The sequence below is a fragment of the Anas platyrhynchos genome, chromosome 7 (assembly GCF_047663525.1).
Source record: "Anas platyrhynchos isolate ZD024472 breed Pekin duck chromosome 7, IASCAAS_PekinDuck_T2T, whole genome shotgun sequence".
In the NCBI taxonomy this organism is placed as follows: Eukaryota; Metazoa; Chordata; class Aves; order Anseriformes; family Anatidae; genus Anas; species Anas platyrhynchos.
The window spans coordinates 8450119-8473454 of record NC_092593.1 but is presented as its reverse complement, the minus strand read 5'-3'; the positions used below and the strand labels follow the sequence as shown (position 1 = coordinate 8473454).

General features: G+C 51.2%; 1 protein-coding gene across 1 annotated transcript; it reads right to left on the bottom strand.

The window, feature by feature from the left end:
• Positions 1-17151: 17151 nt before the first annotated feature.
• On the bottom strand, positions 17152-19345 carry C1QL2 (complement C1q like 2). The gene is made up of 3 exons (XM_027462177.3): positions 19251-19345; positions 18207-18977; positions 17152-17963 (listed from the first exon to the last, which is right to left on the bottom strand). The coding sequence occupies exons 2-3, from the start codon at positions 18855-18857 to the stop codon at positions 17784-17786; spliced, it is 831 nt and encodes a 276-aa protein (XP_027317978.1). The 5' UTR covers positions 18858-18977; positions 19251-19345; the 3' UTR covers positions 17152-17783.
• Positions 19346-23336: the final 3991 nt, after the last annotated feature.

The window sequence follows — 23336 nt, the reverse complement described above, 5'->3', positions numbered from 1 at the left end:
CGCTAACTAAACGCTCTTTATTCTGAGGGATGTAAAAAGGGAGTAATCTTCAGAAGGAAAGGGGGCAAATTAAACACAAATCAGAGAGAAAAGCGTCATTAAGAAATTCTGACACATGACTTGGTTAGAGGACATGTATCTGGGCTCTCCTGCCCTTGCAGAGGTGGAGGCAGGGTCAGCTTTTGACTTCAGTCCTGGGAACAATCACACAGCCTGCTCAGCTCCCTGCTTGCCTTTAAATTACAGCCTACCTCTGCTCTCTGGCCCAGTGTATCCTGAGTGCTCAGAGGCACAAAAGGACACCCTTGGGGACCCTTTCCCCAGCTTCAACCCCAGCCCTCCTTCCACCTGCACCTGCTCCAATGGTTCGGCACAGCAGAGCGGTGCTGTGCTGCTCAGGCACCTTTTTGCAGCTCAGGCTGCTTTTGGCCATGTTACAGCTTCACCTTCAGCTGTGGAAGTGGCGTGAGCTCGTGCTTGGGCCCAGCACCCTCTCAGACATGTGTGCACACGCGGTTTCAATAAACAAGCAGTCTCAGCTGCTCCATGCAATTCATTTCAATTCTCCCCCAGAGCTGCTCCTCTCTGTAGCACCTGCTTTTGCAGTGCTTTCTTTTGCATTGCAAGTTCGGTGTTTGGCTGGCTGGGCTATTCAGCAGCTGCTTTTCTTGTAGCTCATGCATCCCTTGGCAGCTTCTGCAGGAGGGAATCCGAAATTAGGGCCATGCACGCATTCAAAAGGTCTGCTTAAACACCTCCCAGCAACTTGCCGCCGGCTGAGCGTGTGACGGTGTCCCGGGGGTCAGGCAGGTTGTCCCACGTCCCCACGGAGCACTGCAGGCTGCGGCAGTGGTGGAATGGGCTGTGCAGCTGAAGGCAGGCATTGCCACCCTGTGGAGAGAGAAGGGGAGCAGCCAGCTCTGCTGGGGAACAGCCGTGCCCCTCAGCCCCACCGCCCAAGCCCATGGCCACCCCAAAAAATCAGCCTGGAGGAGGCTCGCAGGGACCGAGCCCAACTCCTGCCAGGTCCTGGGTTTGGGGTCTGTCCCTACTGCTCTCACCCAAAATGTGCCCGGTACCTACTTGGTGCTCACCACATCCTCTGGTTCAGACTGGTCCTGGAGGACACAGAGTCAAAGCTCCCAGCAGATCTGGAGGCCAAGTGCTTAATAAACAGCCCCCTACCCATACCTGCAGGCCTGAGCTCGCTGAAGAGGAGTCCAGAGCCTCTGGGTACCTGCTGTGAGGCTCCCAGCAGCACGTGGAAAACCTACCTTCAGGCCCCTTGTCCTGGTGTGGGGGTGAGGTTGAAACCCCGCTGTGCTTCCCTTGCCCAGAGGTCACTCCTCACCAAAACGCATTTATCGCCGTCACCACCTCGCTTTGTCTAATTATCTGTTTATCAGCCACCAGCCCTCTCCTGCTAACGTGCTCTCCTCTCTTCTTTTTTATTCACCGCTCCTGATTAGTGCTGAAGATAGATGATACCAGGCGAAACGAGCTTCCTGGGCCGATCAATCAGCTCCAGAGACAGCACCTCACCGTGCTGGATGACAGCCCCCAGCCGCCCTCCCCGCGCAGGGCGATCACCTCCCCTTCTCCTGGGACTGCATTTGGTTTGCTTTTTTTAATTGAAAGGTGAAAACTCTCCTAATTAATGATCCACCTACCGAGCCTCATTGTAGCATTACTCTTTATCGATGAAAAAGGAATAACAGTCATGGGATAAATTAGGGCAGGCAGGCGCTCCAGGACCTTCATGGCTCTCCTAAATGGCATGTGTTGTCTTGTGAAGGACAGAGACAGACAGGCATGAAGGGACTCACTGAGAATAGATGGGTGACCGAAAGGGACACCCCACGACTGCTGTCCCCTGCCATTAATGTCCCTGAGTTACACACCCCATCTGTAAGTCAGGAGGGGTTTGTTCCCTTCCACACATCCTCCTGGGAGCCGTTCCAGAAGCTCTTGCGTAGGTAGAAATTTCTGACCCCCTCCATTCCTCACAGTTATAGCCATATAAAGTCACATTCATCTTTTTTCCTACCCAGCACTGCCCTCTAACTCAGTTTTTCCTCCACCCCACGTCTTTGTCAAAGCATTCAAAGGCAAGCTCTCCTGCCTCTGCTCGCCACACGCTCCCAGCCTCCTCCATAGACAAGCTCTCCGTGCCTCCTGTTGCCATCAGTCTTCCTCTGTGGCTGCTCCAGGATTAATTCATCTTTCCTGAGGATGTGTGACCCAAATATACAGTCCTCCGGGCAAGGACTTTAACACACCTACTGTGCTGGTTGTTTCACTTTCCTGTATTTGGGGTAAGTCCATCCCATCTGAAGCTTGCAGTTGCCTGTTTGATACCTGGAGTAAATGGGGTGGGTGCCCATCTCCAAGCCCCCTGCAAGCACCACACATTCCCAGGACTGTATCAAGTGCCCAAATGCAAGGCTTCTCATTACATTTTGTTCTGTTTCTGCTGGTTCTTCAAATAAAATAATAATAATTTTAAAAATAAATTTTAAATGTGATTCTACTTTTCGTGACCAGATCTCCTAAATGTGCTTCAGTGGCTAATGTGATACATACAGTCTTGCCTTATGGGACTTTAAGGAAATAACATTTTAAAAAATCTGCCTCTTGACAAACCTTTGAGAAAAGCCTTTGTTAAGGTCCATCCAGCCAGATACCTTTTTCAACACCGCCTGCTGTTGCCTATCTATAAACTAATTCTCTGTCAGCCTTACTTGGTTCACCTGTTGAGAACCCACCTTTCTAGTTTCACCCAGGACTTCCTGTAAAGTACTTTCATAAGAGTACTTTTCCAGGGAGGAGATTTACTGCCCTCACACTGAAGGCATCTGATAGCTTAGCCAAGGTGAGAGAGAAGTCAGATTAGTCTGGCACAAAGTTTTTTGGCAACACCTGGCAGGATTTTGCCTTGCCAACCTTCCTTTTAAACTCCTCGGGACTATAATCCTTTGTCTACAGAAGTTAAAGCAGACTTCCCTGCTGTTTCAATAGTCCATGGATCAAATCTTGCTTCTGGCAGCAGCCTCTGAAGTGTCAAACAACTTGACAAGTTCAAGTCCTTCACAGAGCTCTGTACCATGCGGTGCCACCTCCTGAAGATGGGGAAGACACTCAGCTCATCTGAGATTAGGAGAAGGGACAGCAGAAGAGCACTTGCTTCTCAAAAAAAAAAAAAGTATTGGAAGGGAAACCTTCTCCAGTTGCATGAAACCCACCTTCACGCAGAGACTTGGAGAGTTTAAAGGCTCCTGTGGGCCTTCCCAGCAGAGCATCAGTCCCTGTCCCATCTCAGCGCACAGCAGAAGCAGTACAGTGGAGGCTACTTTGGGGAGCAAAATCAGTCCCAAACTTGGCTCAGATCTCAGATGAAGATGACATCTCTGTACTGATCAATAGGCAGATTAGAGGTATCATAAACTGTCATCACGAAGGTGTCTCCGGGGCACATGAGATGTCCGTGCACACACAGCTGTTTGAGTGTGTTATAAAATGTCTCACCTTCTGAACCACCCTGAACAGCCACGGGAATCCTGCAAGCCCAGCAATTGCAGGGCAGGGAGATTCAGGAAAGACTGGCACTTTTATATAGGCAATAAATCCTACTTCATGAAGAAACACGTTGAGGTGAAATTGCCAGTGGCTGTTTTAATAAGTATTTATGATACATAAAGGGATTTAATTCATAAACACAGTAATTATGTCTTTACTACAAAGCAGTACAAATATAAAGCCTCCTACCTATTACATTGAAACTGTAATTGCATCTCATTAAAGAATATAAGCAAATCAAAATTAAAAACTTGAGGGGGGGGAGGAGGGGGCAGCGGGGAGGAGGAAAGTGCTACCCAAAGTCTCGGTGGTTACACGTTATGGGCGTTGTGTTGTGCCATTCAACCTGCCAGACACCTCGTAAAACGGAGTGAAGCCCTGTGGATCTGGTTGGCGTTTGTGCAACCCAGAGGAAAGTTTGCTCACCTAGGACTGGCATTTCCAAAGAGACCCGAGCACTCGAAAGGCAATAATGTTGGCTTTGACCCCAGCCAAGTGGGAACTCCATCAGCGCCTTCCACGCAGCTGCGATGGCGCTGCTCCAGCTACGACAGAGCCATGAAGGAGGGTTAAAGCCTTCCTCGTCCAAACACAGCTGATAGACTGAGAACAAGCATTTACCTTTTAAAATCATGGTTAGGTACACGCATCTGAAGACAGGGTCATTTGCACTGTGGTATCAGAGGGGTGTAACATCACTGTATTCCCATACTGCAGGCACCAGCTGGGTAGAGGGTGAAAAATGCCATTTAAAGAAATAACAACGCTGATGTTCAGGCACTGGTCACAGGTGAACAAGAGGCAGATGAACCCCTTGATGGTTTTGTCCCCTTTAAAACTAACCTCATCCTGCACTACCAGGACTCCTGTGGGCTCCTCACTGGGTCTTTCTTCAGCATCTCCAGAGCTTCAGCCCCTTCCCTTCTGCGGTGTTCATTAAATGGTGTGATTCTGGGGCAAGGAGCTCTCTGTCCTCCCACGTGCACCTCATTCCTGGCCAGTCTGAGTCTCTGAAGACATCAGGCTCCACTCGCTGGGCTCAAGATGATCTCCTTGTGACCCACAACAGGTTGCGTCGCTCCAGGTCGGTGGCCAGCCTGGCTGCGAGAGCACCTCCACAGCTGGAACAAGGCTGGAGTTATTGATGCAACTTTCCTACCAAATGTTCTTTGGTCTAATCGCTTCCTTAAATTACACAAACACAATCTCTGCACCATGATCAATTATTTAACAGAAAATGATGCATCGAGTTAGAAACTAAATACCATTTAATATGCTTCAGGAATTCTAATCGAGAGATATCACTGTATTGCTAATGAAAACTTTAACTTTGCGGTGTTTTTAAATCTTCCTTGAATATAGATAAGCCAATATCTATATACTTTCTTTTAATGTCTGGAATTATTTTGCCATTTTAATGTAATCAGTCTTTCTATTTTGAAGAGGGTGCCCTTGTAGGCTATTTGTTTTCTTTCTGTTTTGCAAATTGTTCCCTTTTCGAGATTGTTTGTTTAGTGTCAAGAGGTTATTAAACAAACCAAGCATAGTCCTTAAACTAATCAGCTAGAAGTGACAATACAGATCAGGAATAATTCAATATTAAAGAGATTACTTTTAAAATTGATCTGAAAATGTAACGTATTGGGGGGGGGAAGGGGAAGCACATGCACATTTCTAATGAAAGTTGAAAAGATGAGCTGGAGAAGATGCTTGGACAGCACAAGCCAGGAGACCCCTCTGGTGGGAAGGGCTGAGCTCAGACACACCCCAGCCCATTGCCACACTCGTGCACATTTTCTCCCACCAGAATGACTCAGGATAACTTAGTTTCTCACACCACCAGGGGCCTTGCAAACAGATGAGGGCTGTCTTTCCATGAGCATTTGCTGCCGGTTGGTTTTGGTGTGGGGGATCTCCTGGAAGAACTTCGTGTGCTTCCCTGGTGCAGGACGAACCCTGACTCATGTTGGTGCTGCAGCTGGGCCTTCTCTTCCTAAGGGCTGAGAGGTAAGTCTGCCTTCCTCCAACATGCTGCTCATTAGCTAATTACCATGAGTCACTGCCAATGTCTTCAGGAGGGACACTTTACAAATACTTTTCTTGACACACTCTTTGAAGTACTGGCCAGCCTCGGGCATGGTGGTGTTCCCCTTGGTTTGCTCACTTTCTCATCTCTCCTTCCACTTGCCTGCAGCTGGCCAACACACAGAAGGGGAAGGAGAAGAAAGCTGTCCACTAGCGGGACTTTCTGAAGAACTGTTAGGCTTACTCACTTTGGCTGGGTGCTGAATCCTCATGCAGCAAGGACCGTGCCTCTGCCAAGGCCCCAGCAAACCACTGGAGCTGCAAGCAGCATTTTCTGTGTTTGGCTCTGCTGCTGCATCCCCAAGGGTAAATGCCCTGCTAGAATGCAGGATCAGTCCTCAGCTCTGTCCTAAAATTCTCAAACCACCCCAAGGGCTTTGCATCTCCTCCACTGATTTCTGCCCGGGGTGGTGTGGGAATGGGATCTGCACTGGCCAAGTGTCAGCCTGCAGAAAAGACCAGCAGCAGGTCACTGGGTCAGACCCACAAAGCCAGGAGATGTCCGGGTGCCCCCTCTCTCCTGTAGGTAAGAAAGGAGGTGGTTGCCATTGCGTTGAGATGTAGCTGATGGAAAGCTGTGCACGTGTGAAAACCAGGTGCAGTTTGCTATGCTGTGCTCTTCACTGGGAGGCCACCTCCATTCCCTTACTGTTTTTCCCTTCTGGCTTTCACAGGTGAAGCAATCTTTTCATTGGGGTCTCATTCGGTCAGGGGGAAAAGCTGCCCCTGAGCATAAAGCACAGGCAAGCAAGTGTCCAAAAATATCAGCCCAGACCACAACCTGGGCAGCAGAAGGGAGCAGCTCACCCTTCAGCATGGCTCCGAATCCTCGTGTCCGCTAACAGCTACGAGCAGCCCTTGCTCAGTTTAATCAGCGTGGTGCTGCTGATGGAGGCAGAGCAGAGAGCACCGGGGTCCCTGCGTGGAAATACGGCTCTTAGAGAAGCTGACATGTTGAATTAACATAAAAAAACTCCCTCCCATCAGCATTTCGGGCAAAAGACCCCGCAGCCAGCCTATTTATACCAGAGAAGCGCATGGCGCAGGTCCTCGGTGCCACAGCCTCCAGCTTGCTGCCGGTGCTGATTGTTCGGGAAGTGTCACCGGGATGGTCCTGCTCGTGTCGTGACCAGCTTTGGGGACGTGAATTAAGGCAGCAGCTGGTGGCAGCCCACTGCTTCAGGTGGCCAAATAGCAGAGCTGTGCTGCGCAGCGAGAGTCCCACTCACTTGAGGACACAACAAGTGGTGGCAGTGAGCCCCTGTGTGGAGTGCTTAGCCACAATTTTATCATTAATAATGTAAAAATACCTAAACTGTTGCCTCTGGATGTCAGGAGAGGCCCAGGAGCCCCTCTTTCCTGGGGGCAGTCAGGGTGTGACACCGCAAGCAGCACCAGCACAGCAGAACTGTAGGGGAGGCTTGGGTTGGTTTTTGTTCTTCATCCTGACGTCACTTGAGATCAGAACCAAGCTGAACTGGGCAAACACGTGGAGATGTGGTGGATTTGCTGGTCTCGCCGTAACACCAAACTTCCCTCTCTATTCACAGCTAAGGGGAAGGAAGGGAGGGTGGAAGGGCAGAACCTGGCAGGAAAGCTGCTGCTGTCAGCCCGGGTGGTGATGCTTCTGTCTCCATCGCAGAGGGGGGCTCCAAAAAGCAGAAATAATAAAACCACCGGGCCAGCCTTCGAGTAAGTGCCACTTTCCTTTTTTAATCCTTTCTGGTTGCCATTGTCTTCACAAAAGGGAAATAAAATATGCATTGAGAAAGACCCACAATCAGAAATGAGGAATAAGGCATTGCAAAGAGGACAAACACCACAGCCTAAGTCTCTTTCTTTGTTACAATCCTGGAATAAACAAAGCTGCTTAATAAATATTGATATTGTTTGCATATCATGCCTTTGGAAATGATCAGCAGAGCAATTCTCTTGCTTTTTTCCCTCTCTGGACAGACATTAAGCTCAACACACCCCTCAACATTTTTCAGAGAAAGCTGGAAAATGAATCTACACCACCACTGAAATATCCATTCTGGTTTGCTCTTTTTTTTTTCCAAGTGTTTAGCCAACACCACAAAAGTCCCTTAACTCGCAGCACATCTACAGACTGAAGCCACCGTGGAGATGGCCAGGGCAGAGTTAAATCACCCCCGGGCTTCCCTCCCGCTGCCGTCAGGAGCCATCAAGCCAGTCCTAACTCCAGCCGGCATCTCCGACCCAGGGCCAGCAGCGGTGGCTTTTTTCCTGCTTGTCTCCAGGGGCAAGGACGATGCTCCCCGGCACCAAGGGCACCGCGGCCGTGCCAGGCGGCTGGCTGCCAGCTGGACACCGTTCTCCGTCCCTCTGCCCCTCAGCTCATGATGTGGCTCTGAAGAGGATCGGATGGGGAAAAATTCTCTTTCCTACAATCTGAGGCTTCAAGGGTGTAAAAATAAATAATATGACTCTGCCTGAGGCTGTTGCCCCAAATAGTGCTGAAACGCTGGGTTTGGGGAGGCCCCAGAAGGTCAGATTCAATTCAACTTCCTCTCCTTGTTTTTGGCTTGAGGTTGAATCCCAGAGCAAAATGTACCATGAAGAGAGGTGTGATTAGTGTGACCCATCGCAGAACTCCAGCCATGTTATGCCAGGCACAACCCATGTTAATCCCACAGCACCCAACCAGGCGAGGCTTTGCTGTCCCCCTCCCCACCAGGAGTAACTGATGAAGCCACTCCCTTCTCCCCCTGCATCTTTTTTTAGTACTTGCCACATCTGTTTGTTTTCCCCGGCAGTCAGATGATGACACGAACCACTAAAAAACAGCTTCCAAATGTGCACGTCTCATTTGGACTACCTGGAGGTGTTTAATTAGGGCTTAGCTCCGGCACACGCTGCTGCTGCTTCTGAATCTTATTCTAAACCATGTCCAGCACCGAGCAGGCTCTGCTCTGCACCACCAGGATCACAGGGAGACGTGCACAGGGGTATTTACAGCGCCCTGTGCCTCCCCAGACTCTCCAACAAAACCCATTATTTAGCACCATTTACACGTACAATCTTTACCAGTCTCTCTGGTGTTGAGGAGCCACTTTGCACTTAGCAGCCCAGCAAAAAATTAACGTTCAGGTGCAGGCAGTGTGAGAGGTAGGAGATGATATAGCAGTATTTGTTCTCCTACTGACCGTGCATCCCTCCCCAGGCTGCTGGCTGAGGCCAGGGCAGTGCACAGATTTCCTCTCAAGCAGCAGCTGGGGTGAAATCACAAAATGCAGTCGCTGCCAGCACGAAGCCCTGCACAAGCCTGGGATGTGTGCACATCACAGGCACTGCTTGGTGCACCCCTTTCCCCATCCCCAGCCCTGCTCTTCAGCACTCCCTCCACACGGAGCATTACCTGATTTCAGCTACGATTTCTTGCAGGTCACAGACCCGCTGCTCTCATCCCTCCAGATCATGCTGCTTTGCCTCACTCTTGATGCATTTGTTGTCCCTCTAATTTTGGGGTGAGCTCAAGGATGAAATTACACCTGAGCTAACCAACATGAAGTACAAGCACTGAATGTAGGGGTGGGTGTTTTTCTGTTTTAGTTTACCTGGGCAAAACCTGTTGGGAATATTTTTTTTAAAAAGCTTTACCCCAAGGACTGCTATTAGCAGATGTTTCTCCACCCTACACCAGAACATGAGATTCACAGGGCTAAAAACACAGCATCAAATCTCTGTCTTTCCTCTCCCTCCTTGCTCCACGAAATGAGGAACATGCTTGTGTTGGCCAGAATTAAAATTATTTTAACCACAAGATCATACACACCCCTTTAGCTGTCGACGGGGGCTCTGCCAGGACTTTGTCCATGCCCTCGTCCCTGCCCTCGGGCTGCAATAATGCTGTCCCATGAAGGTCACACCCTATGGCTCTTCCTGGATGTCTGAGGCTGCACCAAAAAATGCAACCCCCAGTGTGGTTATTTGGGGCTGGAGCTGCTTTCACTTCTCTGTTTCAGCCAGGCCAGACTCCAGGAGCTCTATCACCTCAAAGGCAGGCTCAAATGCATGCACTGCAGCGCAGGGCACAGTGGGGACCCCTGGACACACTGCAAGGTGTTCCCTGGTACCCAGACCCCCTTTTCTGCATGGGTTGGGAAGGGGGAGCAGGAGAAAGCTAGGAAAGCACTGAGATGGCTGTGTCCCACCATGCAGAAGGAGGGAGAAGTTACTAACACCTGCTCTGACCCAACCAACACTGATTCTCCCAGCAATGCAACTTCCATAGCTGGTGGCATGGTGTGTCTGCTAAATGGACATGTCCAGGATGGACAAACTGAGAACCTGCCCCAGGTCCTCAGCAGGGTGAGCCCAGACAGAGCTCAGCCTGAGCCCAAATGAACCACGAGCCATAGTGCCCCCACTCCAGGCTGAGTCAAGATAACAACAGTCCATGATAACTAAGGCAAATTTGTAAAAACTCAGCTCTGCCGTTGTTCATACTCCCATTTGACAGCACAGGGTTTTGTTTTTTTTTCAGGCCAGGGCCGGAGGGAGGATGCTATATCCACCTTGTTTGACCTTCTTAAGCAACTCAGGCTTTAGCATTTTACTCAGAGATTTCCAGGAGCTAATCAAGCGATAGACACAGATACCCCGAAATTTAGTTATTGCAACAAATCCTCACTTATGTGACAAGTTTGCTTTTTTATTGCTTGGAAAAAGTCTGAGAAATCTGGTATGAGAAGCAAGCTGCATTTTTCAATTTAAAGTCAGCTGGGATACAAAGGTTTCTGGTGGCTACAGGCTAGCATAAATTCATGCTCAGGCACCTTGCTTCCATGAGCCAACTGCTCTCCTTTTAAGAACCTTCTAAGAAAGTAAAACTTGGCTGCCCTATTAGGCTGCTAACAGAAATGAAGAAGTAAAAAGAGACCTTGTGGTTAGTTGTGGGTGGGTAGGCAGTGCACTAACTCAAAGGAAAATCAGCTTGGACAAGCCATCAAGAATTCTGCTGCTTAGTTGTGGTTGAAGTGAGAGATAGCATCCCTGATTTCAGAGAGAGCATCTTGTATATTGCTCAGATTCCAGTCAGTCTGCTCGTGTCTAAAGCCATGACACAGACTTCCCCATCCCTGCATGTGTGGGATCACACCAACCTACAGGTGCCTCACCTTTACTCCCTCTCCCTGTCTCTTTTTTTGGAAGGATGGTGGTGGGAAAGGAAGAGGAAATTTGAATTGCAGTTCCCAGAAAACACCAACCACAAATTAAATCAACGGCTACGTGTTTGATTTGTCCTGTTCTGGAGTAAAAGCAGATCCATCCCATGCTCTACTCCACCGCCTTCAAGGAGTGCACATATCAGTACAGAAGGCTATCGATTATGCCAAGACCAAATCAAATAACTTCACGAGAACTGAGTAACCAAAAAACCAACACGCTACCACCACAAAATCTCAGTCTAAACCTTGACCCTGCCCCATTAAGCCACTGAGAGCCTGCCCTCTAGCTCTGATGTCAACCAGAGCAACCCCATGGGGAAAATCCAGCCTACCAGCCTTTCCTTGAGCCCTACTGCTAGAGCAGAGCTGGGGCACGCTAACCAGTCCAATTGTAAGGACCTGCTTTTACCAGGATCAGCTGGAATACCTTTCCTTTCTGCCACCATCATTCTTAAAGCAATACAGTGTGTAAATACCCACTTAGATGCAGCGTGTGCTCAACAGGCACACTTCTGCATGGTCTCCCTGTCCCACACCGGCAGCAGAGGCAGGTGGCAGAACCAGACCCAGCACAAGGACTCACCTAACAGTTTAACTGGGACCACAGCAGTGTCTTTTGGAGACTTTGCAGTGCACACTGTCTATATGTATTAACACTGTGCATTGTGAGGTATGGAGTTGCTGGAATCAATGGGATTTTGCATATTAATTGCAAATACACATGCACACACACACAAAAAAAAAAAAAAAAAAAAAAAAAGGCTGAGATTCATGAGAATATGGCCCCAAATACTGTATAACAGGAACCCTATTGTCACACTGGCAGTCCAAGGGTAGCTATATGTTATATACTTAAGGACAGACACTGATAAAAACAGAGAAAAACTCAGTTTGAGAAGGATCAGACCAGTGTACCTGGAAGCAGAGTTTGGCCCTCGGGGTCTCAGCTCCCAGGAATGATGGATACATGAAAAATGAGGTGCCAGGAGAAGGAGAGGCAAACTTCAGGAATTCAACCGTATCCCCAAACAAAACAGAGAGAAGCCCACCTGGATGTGATCCCCACCACCTCGTGCATTGCCATGCTGCAGCAGTTTCGGAAGCAGCATTATGATAACGAGGGAAGAGCCAGACACCACCCGAAAGGCAGCTTCCTCCCCGAGGACTTAAAACATTTTCTGCATTATCATACCGTCGAAATTGCGTCTTCAAACTCAGATTGGACAAAGATTTGCTGTTCATAAAGCCTGTTCAGGGGGGAGCTCACCTCTTCAAACAAGTTATTCTCCTGGGCATGTTCCCCCCGTTCTCAGAGGCGGGTCTCTCCTCTTTGGGATGGCGATCACATCACAGCACTTAAGCAACAAGCAATTTGTTGACAAAGAGAAATGCCACCAAGGAAACATTTCAGCTGCATTCAAGACCGGGGTTGGATATTTTTTGTTTGCTTTTCTAGACATGATCTGGCAGCTGCAAGCAAAACGAAGAGCCGGGATGATGTGGCCAGCCCCTCCCTGGGAGGAACGCAGCCAAAGCCGCAGGCAAGCCGTGCTCTCGGTGTCACCGTGCTCATGGCACACTGGAGGAAATAATCCCGCATTAACGGGGCAGCAGATCACAGGAATCATACAGGCCTTTTCTGTTTCTACCCTAGCTCATGCCAAAAAAAATAAATAATAAAATAAAATAAAAAAGAAAATGGGAGCAAAAACAACAGAGAGAGAGATGCCATCAATCCCCTGTGAAGAAAATCTACTCCCATTTATTAGAATACAGAGATGAGGCACGCAGGGTGATGGTTAATTCAGGCTGTCTTATATTTGGAAGAACCCAAAGAAGATGGGCTTGCATGGCTTTCTCTCCAAGCAAGCATGGCCATAACCCACAGCCCCTCCATTCCAGACCTGCGCTCTGCAAAATCCTCAAGGTGAGGTCCCGTGGAGGAGGACACCCCAGGGGCTCAGCACTCTGGGGATATGACCCAAAATAAGCAACTGTCAGGGCTTCAGCCCGGAACATGGGGGATAATAAAAAAAAAAAAAAAAAAAAAAAAAAAAAAGGGGCATTACAATGCATGTTCCAGGATGGGTTATCAAATTGTACCACAGCCTCATCACCTTGCACGGCCAGGAGGTAACGCTGCCATGCCACTGGGTATTTCCAGGGAACCTGCATTGCCCTCTGCTGGTGAGAGGAAAGGAATTAGGGCCAGTAGCAAACGGCCTGACCTAGGGGAACAGGATGGAGCTCAGGACCCTGCTTCAATCCGTACCGTGGCCCTCAGAAATGAGCAAGGGAGCATGGTGGCCTGCAGGGAAAACCTGAGAGGTGACCAAGGAATAAAGCTCTGAACTGGCATGGATCTGGTCTAAAGAAATGGACCCCTCTTTGCAGGTTAGCCAAAGCTCATCACCAAGCTGAACCTCCTGAAGTTCTGCTATCAAACCACCTGAAAGAAGGCTCTCGCCCCTAAGTGCCAGGGTGTCCACACTGTAGCAGCTCACCTCCCTCGTCTGTCATTAATCTTCCCCATCTCTGCACGATGTGTCCGTTCACAGTAAAAAGGACCAAGCTCTTTGAAGCCTCAAAGTCAGTGAAGATGCTGTTAGTCTTTATTTTACTCTGACAGGCTCCTTTATCCCAGAGACGATGCTAAGGCACAGAATCTTGGCTGGGACTTTCCCCCAAAGTTCAATCCAATCAGAGTAAGGGAAAAAATTGGCCTGTGTTACCAAAAACAAAACAAAACAAAACAAAAACAAAAACAAAAAAAGGTATTTAACATAAGCATAATAAATAGACTTATATGCCATTTGCCTCTGTCCTCCACAATGTAATCAGTCTATGGGATAGGCAGAAAAAGCCTGCACAAACATTCACCAAGCCACCCTTCCTACTTTGTGCGTTCACAGATTAAACTTTTCCAGGGACTACAAGCCCCTGAAGGAGACAAGCGGGGATACAAGCAATCATTAAATCACTGAGAAATATCCAGAGTAGGTTTCAACAGCAGAAAGCCCTTGACCAAAGCGTGGCTCAATGTGTGTGTGTAAAGCCACGAGGCACAAAAAGCAGCATTTTACTCTTTTTATAGCAAAAAGAGGAAAAGAGGAGCCAGACCAGGGGCTCCCCTGCCCTGCTTTGCAAGAGGATGAGTATTGAGGAGAAAATCTGCAAGCCCAGATGCTGGAAAATGCAGAGCCACCAGATTTCACACAGGAAATGAGGCACCCGATTGCTCTTGCTGCACCCCAACTGGAAACGAGCAGCACAGAAAACTCTTTCAGCATCAGCTGGTTCTGCCTATCTCAGGAAACTCTTTCCACACGCCAGCTGGTGAAAACCCAGCTGCAGGGTTTCACCCAAGCCAAAGCAGGATTTCCTCACCCATCTTCCTGGGACGTGTAGGAGCCCCCCAAGGTGATGAAGGCTACAGCAGAAGCCAAGTGGCCAGCCTCGAGCCCTCCAGCTCACAGGAGAGCAAAGGGACCTGAACATTCTCCTCCAGGGGACAGTCCCAAGCTCTCAGCAGCATCCCCATCCCCTTCCCCAGTCTTTCATGCCCTCGGATGCCTCCTGCTCCCTCTTCCCAGGGACCCCTTCCACAGCTCAGGCATGGTACAGGGAGCCCAGAGGATTGCCATCAGTGATACAAAGATCCAGGATTTGTTGCTGCAATATCGAAGTTGCTTTGAGAGCATGGACACCTTTCCTTTTTTAATCTCAACTGGCTTTTTTATCATTAGTTTATCTTGAGCATACAACTGGATACAAAAGAGAAGCAACCTTTGTCTGAAGCTCTGCCCTTCCACTCCTTTCAGGGAGGTTTCCCTATTCACACCCCTATCATCCCTCATTTCTTAAGAGCATTTACTTTACTCATTGGGTAAAACAGTCATTCTAGGAGCACTTCTGAGGGGCTAGCCCTCCAGAGCTTGTCTGAGATGCCATGGGAAACCAGTTCACAAAGTCGCAGCCATCCCCTGAGCACAAATAAATCCTCCTCTGGGCCAAACTAGGGATCACGGTGTCCCCACTGCAAGTATCCCCTTCTCTTTGTGCCATGAGATGCATAAAACATCTAGAGGGATGTGGAGGTCCCCTCTGCAGCTGAAGCTGAGAAGGTCTCAGCAGCAGCCACCCTGCTTCTTCCCACAGCCACCCATGGGCACCACGATCCCTGTGGTTCCCTGGACAAGCACACCACCCAGCACAGAAACTTCCCATCTCCCAGTTGCTTTCCCCCTGTTTCTTCAGGAAAATTACGAAATATATAAATAAAACCACAAACCAACCCGCACTCAGAGATGCTACCATGGTGCCTGGGCTGGAGGATCCTGTCCACCAGCCCAGGTGAGAGCCATCACACCCCACAGAGGCCATCTCAAGGGTCCCTGCTAGAAGGAGAGGAAAGAAAAAAGCCCGTGAGCAGCCGGGGAGACGTTGGCCCTATCGATTGTGTAAACTGTCAGTGGAGTGGCAATGAGCATTTTTGTGCTTCTATCCCAGGGAATAATCCAGCCTGATAATTAGTACATAAGAGATAAGTGGAAAATGAGACATCTAGCGAGGGTGGTTCAAGCCTCCTCGTGACATTGATAATGTGCAGATACATAGATCACTGTCGGGGCAAACCGCCACCGCCAGCCTGTGTCTTCCCATTGCCTCATCAATCCATCATCCGCTTAGCTACTGACACCTTGGCAGGCACACACCGCCAGCCCCGCATTTGAATTGCAAGGAGCAGGCTCCACCAGGGAATACAGATTTAAAAATCTAAGATTCAAATTTGTTTAAGTATTGTGAACAGCAATTCCCTTGCAAGGCATCTTCATTGCCCTTTTGCCAAGGGGGAACAGTTGGGTCTTTGTTAGAAGTACAAATTGCTTCTTAATGCAAAGGATAAAGCGGAGCCCAGGCACCTCCTTAGAATTCCTCCTGGCGCCCGCTAATGCTGCTGCATGTCAATTTTAATTTTTTGAAATTTAAACCGAGGGCTTTGTGTCTAAGCTCCATTTCGTCAGAAGATGGGGGGGGGGGGGGGAAGGAGGAGGGAGGAGGAATAGTCAAAAAGGATTACAGATCCACGGGGAATTGGGGATCCATAGCAATTATGCTTCATTTGGGTCTCAGACACCGGTTTTAATCATATTCTAAATGGTACAAATCGACAAGACATTAGAGATTGATAAGTGTCTAACACATGTACCTGGTTATGAACTCTGCTCCCCTCGGCTTTGGGAGGTTTGAGGATGGGATTTAGGGAGGAATTGCTTTCTTCCTCCTCCGGCGGGGCAGCCTGGGGCCCTCCTGGTGCACCACCGAGGACAATGCCCTCTGAGGAGCAGGCAGGAGGCACAGGAGGCTGCAAGAACCTGGTGCCCAGACCTGGGGCTGGAACAAGTTCATCCCAGCTGTGAACCCCTGTGCTTCTGCCAGGCCAGAGAGATGGGCAAGCCCCAGCCAGGGCAGAGATGCTGCAGCCCAGTTCCTGCCCCACTTGTCTGGGCAGCCACAGGAGGGCTGTGAAGGGCAGTGAGCCTCCGGGGAGGTGAGAGCTTCATGAGGGGAAAATGGCACATGGAAACAGCACAATGGAAGGAAGAGCTAACAAGGGGACCAGCTTTTGTAGCTCGGTTTAGCTCCCTTAGCTGGAACAGAGCACACCCTCTGTGCCCAAGCTGTGGGGTTTACCTGTTGTCTGAGGAAGATGCTCCCCCTCCACCAGCAGGCTCAGAGCCGCATGCACTGGTACACACCCTGCACTTTTAGAAGGACACACGGCACCTGGGATTTACCACATCCAAATGACCACATTCAAGGCTGTTGGTCTTCAGTGAGCTTCCTCTCACCCCCATCTCCAGGGCCAGCTGGGGTCTCAGCCCCATGCGTGCTGCGCTGTGGGGGCTCTCTCCCACCTCCTTCTTGCATTTGTCAGGCACAGCACACTGCTGCTCTGTAACTGCCGATTAAATGATTTTTCTTGAACTTCAGTAACTCTGGGTCAGGTTCTGACCCAGTGAATGTTTAGCAGAAGCACTCTGCACACCCAGTTTCACCCCTGGATGACTACGCGCCTTCTTTTTATAAAACTGCATAAAGGTGAAGGTTTTTGCCTTCTCTATCTCCTCCCAGACCCTTTGAACTATAATCAAGACCTAGACAAGGTGCCCCATCCTAACTTTTAGCTTTGGTGCAAACCTAAAGGACTGAAGCAGCACCCCTATGCCTCCCACCCCCCATGCCACCAGCACAGCGCTCCTTTGCAGCACTGGAAGAGACACACAGCAAGAAGCCATTGTCTAAAAACATAATTTAATGTGGTGTTTCGGTGATTGTGGTCAAGGACTGAATTCTTTTTGCAGACAGGAACAGATTTGCCGTTAGTGACATCGTCATTCACACGAGCATCGCGTTGCACAGAAAAGAAAAGTTTACACTTGACCCCATACAAACGAAGCAGCAGAGGAAAAACCAGTTATGGCCACCCCATGAATAATCAAAACCACTTCATGAATAATCAATCCGAAAATTCAGCATCGTGATTAATACTCATCGACCAAAAAGAAAACGACCGGTTCAAATTCCGTGTGTGGCACAGGCTGAACTCTGAGCCCCCGTGCGCACCACGGGGACCACTCGGGAGTTTCGAGCCGCCGAGCTCCTGGTGTGACACACAAAACACCGAGGCTGACAAAGGGACAGGGGGGCTCAGAGCAGGGGATCGCTTTGTTTCACTCGCATTTCGTTTCCACGGGAAAAGAAAAAAAAAGAGGAAAAAAAAAAACGTACGAAGTGGTAACAAAGCCAAAGTGACCTGTGGAGACAGCGGACACCAGCGGGAACCGCGGCACGACGGGGTACGGAGACACCAGCCAGCCCCACACGCATCACTGGCGGGGTCAGCAGGGTCGTGTCGCTCGCTCTGTTTTAATCGGGGTATAAAAGAAAGCCAGAGAAAGTGCTGTACTTATTGTTGTTGCCTCCGTGCGCTTTGCCTCCGTCCAGCTTGACGTACACCTCGTCGCCGGAGTCCAGGTGCAGCACCACGCTGTTGCTGGCGTAGTCGTAGTTCTGGTCGGCGTCCTGGGCGATGGCACTGGCCCGCACCTGCCAACACAGCCACGGCCGCATCAGCCCCCTCGGGCCCCCGCACGCCCCCACGCACCCCTCTCCCCTTCCCCAGGCCCCAAAGGGAACGGGGTTTCGCCGGGGCTCCGAGCGGAGCCGCTGCCGTCGGGGCGCCCTCGGGGGCTCCATCCCCGCACGGATGCCGGGGATGCGGCGGGGCCGGGGCACCTCGGGGCTGGCGGAGGGGTCTCGGGGGGTGAAGGGGGGGGTCTCGGCACCCACCTGCCCGTTCTTGCAGAGGTCGGCCCACATGCTGGTGCCGTCGCCGCCGCGCATGAGGATGTGGTAGGTGAAGAAATAGATGCCGCGCACCTGGCAGGTGAACTTGCCGCTGGCCGGCTCGTAGTGGTTGCCCAGGTTGGTGACCACGTCGTCGAACTTGAGCACCTCGTAGCCTTCGTGGGGGCTCTTGAGCCCCACGTAGAAGGCGATGCGGGGCCCGCTGAAGGCGGCGCTCAGCCCCCCCGCCGCCTCGCCGCCCCCCGCCGCCGCCCCGCCGCCGCTGCCCCCGCCGCCCCCCGCCCCGGGCAGCGGCAGCCCGGGCAGCCCCGGCTTCCCCGCCTCGCCCCGCTCCCCCGGAGGCCCCCGGGGACCGGGGGGTCCCTGTTCCCCGGGGGGACCCCGCGGGCCCGGCTTGCCCGGCCGGCCCGGCTCCCCTTTGGGGCCCTGGTGGACGAAGGGCGGCGGCGGGGGGTTGGCCCCCGGGTCCTGCAGAGCCTCCACGGCGGCCGTGCTGCCGGGGCCGGGGGGCCGGGCGGCGCTGTAGGGGTCGCAGATCATGCGGCAGGTGCCCATCATCTCGTAGTGGGCGCCGCTCTCGGCGGGCGCCTGCAGCAGCAGCAGGGGCACGGCGACCAGCAGGGCGACTGCCATGGCCAGGGCGAGCCCGGCGGCGGCCAGCAGCCGCCTCCTCCGCTGCCAGAGCCGGGCGGCGAGAGACAGCAGGTCCTCCTTGCCGGGAGAGGTAATGGTGGCGCGGGGGCCGGCCGCTCCCTGCGGGGGGGACGGCAAAAAAAAAAAAAGAAAGGCGGTGAGCCCCCCCCCCGCCGCCGCCGCCGCCTCCCCGTCGGGGCCCCCCTCAGCCCGCTCGCCCCTCCATGCCGCCGAGCCCCCCGGGCTCCCGGCGGGGCTGGCACGGAGCTGGGGGGGCGGCACGGAGCGGCACGGAGAGGCACGGAGCGGCCGCCCGGTGCTGCCCCCTTCGCCCGCCCCTCGGCGCCGCCCCGACGTGGGGGGAGCGGGGCGAGGCGGGGCGGCCGGACCCACCTGCGGGGCCGGGGGCTCGGGGGAGGGCTCGGGAACGGGGCTGAGCCGCTCGCGGGGAGCCGCTTCGCCAGCCGGGGCCGGCCCGTGTGCGGAGAGATGCCCCGGGCACCGGCGGCGGCGCGGCCCCCCCGTAGCTGGGCGGGCGGAGGGGCGGGGAGCGGCGGCGGGGCTTCGCCGACCCCCGACGGCTGGCAACGGTGTGGGGGACCCCCCACATCCCCTCCTGTCCCGTCCCATCCCATCCCATCCAATTCCATCCCATCCCGTCCCCTCCTGTCCCGTCCCGTCCCATCCCGTCCCCTCCTGTCCGTCCCGTCCCGTCCCGTCGGGGCAGCGCAGGCAGCGGCTTTGCCATCCTCTTACCCTCGTTGCCATCCTCCCCTCGGCTTCCTCTGCCTCCTCCCGTCCAGCCTCAGCCGTGCCGAGCCGAGGGGCCGAGCATCCCGCAGCAGAGCTCCCCGGTGTCCCCGCACGCCCGTTCCGGCCGCCTCGGCTCCCCAGCTGCCGATGGTGGGGGGGGGCACGGTGAAGAAATGCCTTTCGCAGAGTTTGGGCTGGGTTACGGCACGGTGTTTTGTAGGTTTCCCTGCGCGTGTTTGCGTCCCAATCAAGCGGTGTTTGCTTTTTCGGTTTGGTTTTATCCCAGCCCAGGAATTGTAATTAATTGCCTTTGATTTTTTTTTTTTTTTTTTTTTTTTTTTTCTGGCTAAACGGTGCTAACGCGGCGGGAGCTTTTCGCCTCGCTAAGTGCCTCCAGGGCTCTGCCCTGCGGGGAATAAATGGGGAATAAATGGGGAATAAATGGGGACCTTGCCCCAGTTCTTAGGGGTAGGCTGAGCACCGTTCCCGGGGTGGGAGCGCAGCCCCTGCCGAGATGTCCCGGGGAAAGGCTCTGGCGAGTCCCCTTGCCTCGGAGCACTTCGAGGGGGCTCCCCGCAGCTGCAGGTGCTGTGGTTTGTCTTAAAAAAGACAAAACCTGCAGGTCGAGAAGCGAGCCGCCCAGCCTGATCCCAGGCTCGTTGAAGCTGATGGCCCGGAGGCATCGTATGCAAATGGTGACACGCGTTTGTTCCGAAAGCGGCAGAAAAAGAAAAAAAAAAAAAAAAAAAGCCCTAAAAGGGCTTCGGGACTCTTTGTTATCTCTCCTTGAAATTTAAGGAGGGGACAGCAAGGCTTTTCCGTCTGGCATGCATGCGCTTGAGGACCAGACCTCATCTCGGTTATTCCGATGTGAGCATCCTGCGTGCCTCCCTGGCGATCCTCGGGCATCACGCTGCTGCTGCTGCTGCTGAGGGCAGGATCCAGCCCCGGCCCTCCTGGTCTTTCTGAGTTTTTTCACGTCTAAGTATGTAAATCTGGAAGGGAAATTAATCTCGTAAATGAAAACCTTTCCCTGAGTATTGTATCGATAGTCATTTTAGAGTAACGATGCCTATTACTTAGCACAATGCAGCTAAGTGTTTTAAGAGGCAAGATTGTGACTAAGATGTAAGTCCTTTTCCCTCTGAATTAACAGTTGCATCCCACGGTGTTATTATAAGCCCCCACACTTGTCTAAAGCCTTGTAAAATGATTTCTGTTACAGCCCTGGTATAATTTTCCATATATTAACTGCATTAAACACAAACACATTCACAAATAAATTACACCGCTTTGTTGATCATCCCCACTTTAGCTTCTGTTAATTTCCCTTTTGTTCTGGAATTTGCCACTAGCTTGGCTCTCCCGGTGTACGTGAATCCTCCCTGTTCCCCCAGAGCTCTGCAAACCTCACCAACGTCTCTTTTTAATCTCCTATTTTCCAAAGGCAGCAGCCACACTGTAGGTTTCCTAACCCTTTTCTGAATAATTAAGTTCCTGCATCATTTGGGCTCTGGTGCCACTTCCCTATTTGCATTAACTCACTTTTATAATGAGGTGACAGGTGCCGGGAACGTTATTCTGACGGAGGCTCACCGGCCCCTTCTGCAAAACCAGAATAATTTGTAGGACGGGGGTCTGCTGTCCCCGTGGATCAACAGGGACAGGAGGAGGAACGTGGTCTAACTTCCAGCAGGACAAAACTGGGACACTTCTTAGGAAGGACAGTTAAGCACTTGAACAAGCAGGCAGAGATTACGGAGATATCAGCAGTGATGTTTAGGTGCCAGATTCCAGCGGTTTTGTTTGGGAATAATTTAATTACTGCTCTGTAATGCAGTGAGAGGGGCTGATCCCCTAGTTAATCCCTCCACCGGATTGCTCTAAGGCAAACCCCGTGTGACTGCCAGGTATGCTGCATCCTCTCCACAAGGGTCTGGATTTCTGGAGACCCGGAGCAAGGGGCTGAGGGATGTAATGCATCCTGTGCCCCATGTCACCAGTCCAGCACCAAGGCAAACCCACTGATCCCACACTGAGGTGTATTTAGGACTGGACACAAACAGAACTGTTGAAAAGCTTGGGCACAGTTCCCAAATTTATACTGTCAAGAATGCAGACACTTCGCACCAGAGCTCCAACTGGCTCCGGCGTGCCCAGTCCCCCTTTCTGAGGGGGAACCCAATGAGGAATATTTTTATTTCCAGTTTGGATTTCAGTGCCTAAATTCTGCTTTAATCCCCTTTTTAGGTTTCTTTTGGGACTTGGCCCTTAGCTTGGAAATATAAGAAGAGCTGTAACAGGTCAGGTTTGTTATTCAGCAAAAATTCCAAATCTATGTCATACATTTATGTCAAGTCCATGGTGACACTTCCCTTGTATTTTCTCTCAACCTCCAGCAATTCATGGCTTAGGGACTTCCCGAACCATAGTAAAATATTTTCAACAAGCTGCAATCAAGAACACTGTGAGAAAAGACACAGAGCTTGGATCAATACCCTCATCCCAGTGACCAGCTTTGCTTTGCTTTCTTTTGCCATGATTGATGAAAGTTTTGGATAACATTGCCCTCTGCTCCCCTCAAGTGTTTCATTCATTGCCTTTCTCACATCACGAGACTCACAAACAATTCTTCTTGCCAGAATTAACTCTCTGCAACTTCATGTATTCAACAGCCAGTAAAACATAATATATACACTCCTTATCCTAAAAAGTTCACGATTCTTGCTGAAAGCAGCTTTGAATCTGTTAATGGTCACGGTGCATATAATATGATCCCCATTCACAAAATATAAAATATGAAGGTACTGGCTACTTTGACTTGACAGAAGGAAAAGTTCAGAAATCTGTAGGGTCTTGGAGAGCAGAGGAAATATTTTATTACATTGAAGAAGGACAGGAGCTGGTTCTCATCTTGCTGTCTGGAAGGCAGGGTTGGGATACCCCACAGAGGCTTGTGCTGCCATAATATCAGGGCCCTGCAGCCAGAATAGGGTGCCCTATACTGACATGGCATCTGTAGCAGATTGTGCAGGAGAAGTTTTTGTACACACAAAACAAACACTGCCATCGGACAGGCTTTACTGTGTTTATTGATCACTGTGAACGGCTGCTACTTGCATTTTACAGTATCCACTTGCTGTACATGAAAGACAAAATCTGCTGATTGTCTCTTTGCAACGGGGTGCTTAGGTAAATATGTTTAGCTGCTTACAAGAAAGCAGTACAAAAACACAGAACTGCCTTCAGGGCACTGCTTGGAGAAATACCAACAGGCGTGGAGAGAATCGGTGGAAGACAAATGTCTTCACATCCCCAAAACAGCAGCTGCTCATCAAACTCAGGAGAACTCAACTGATATTTTCTGGAAAAGAGCAATTAGAGGGGCTGAACCTTCTTCCTCACTTTAAAGCCAGAGGGGCTTTGCTGTTCCCTTCTCCCAGAGCAGAATCACACCTTGAAGTTAATTCATGAGAGTTTATCTATACAGAGTGGGAGGATGGAGATCTCACAGGACTGAAGCTGATGCTGAAGATGTCTGGTCCCTACACCAATGCATGTGGCTGTTCATGTCCCCAGGAATCAGGAAGGGAACAGCAGCTGATCCTCAGCCCTGGCAGCCAGGGCTGGTAGAGGAAATATCAGTGGAGCTCCAGGCTGTCTGTGATCCCCATCCCCAGAGAAGGTCCTCAGCTGAGCTATGGTGGTTTTGGAGAGAAACAAAAC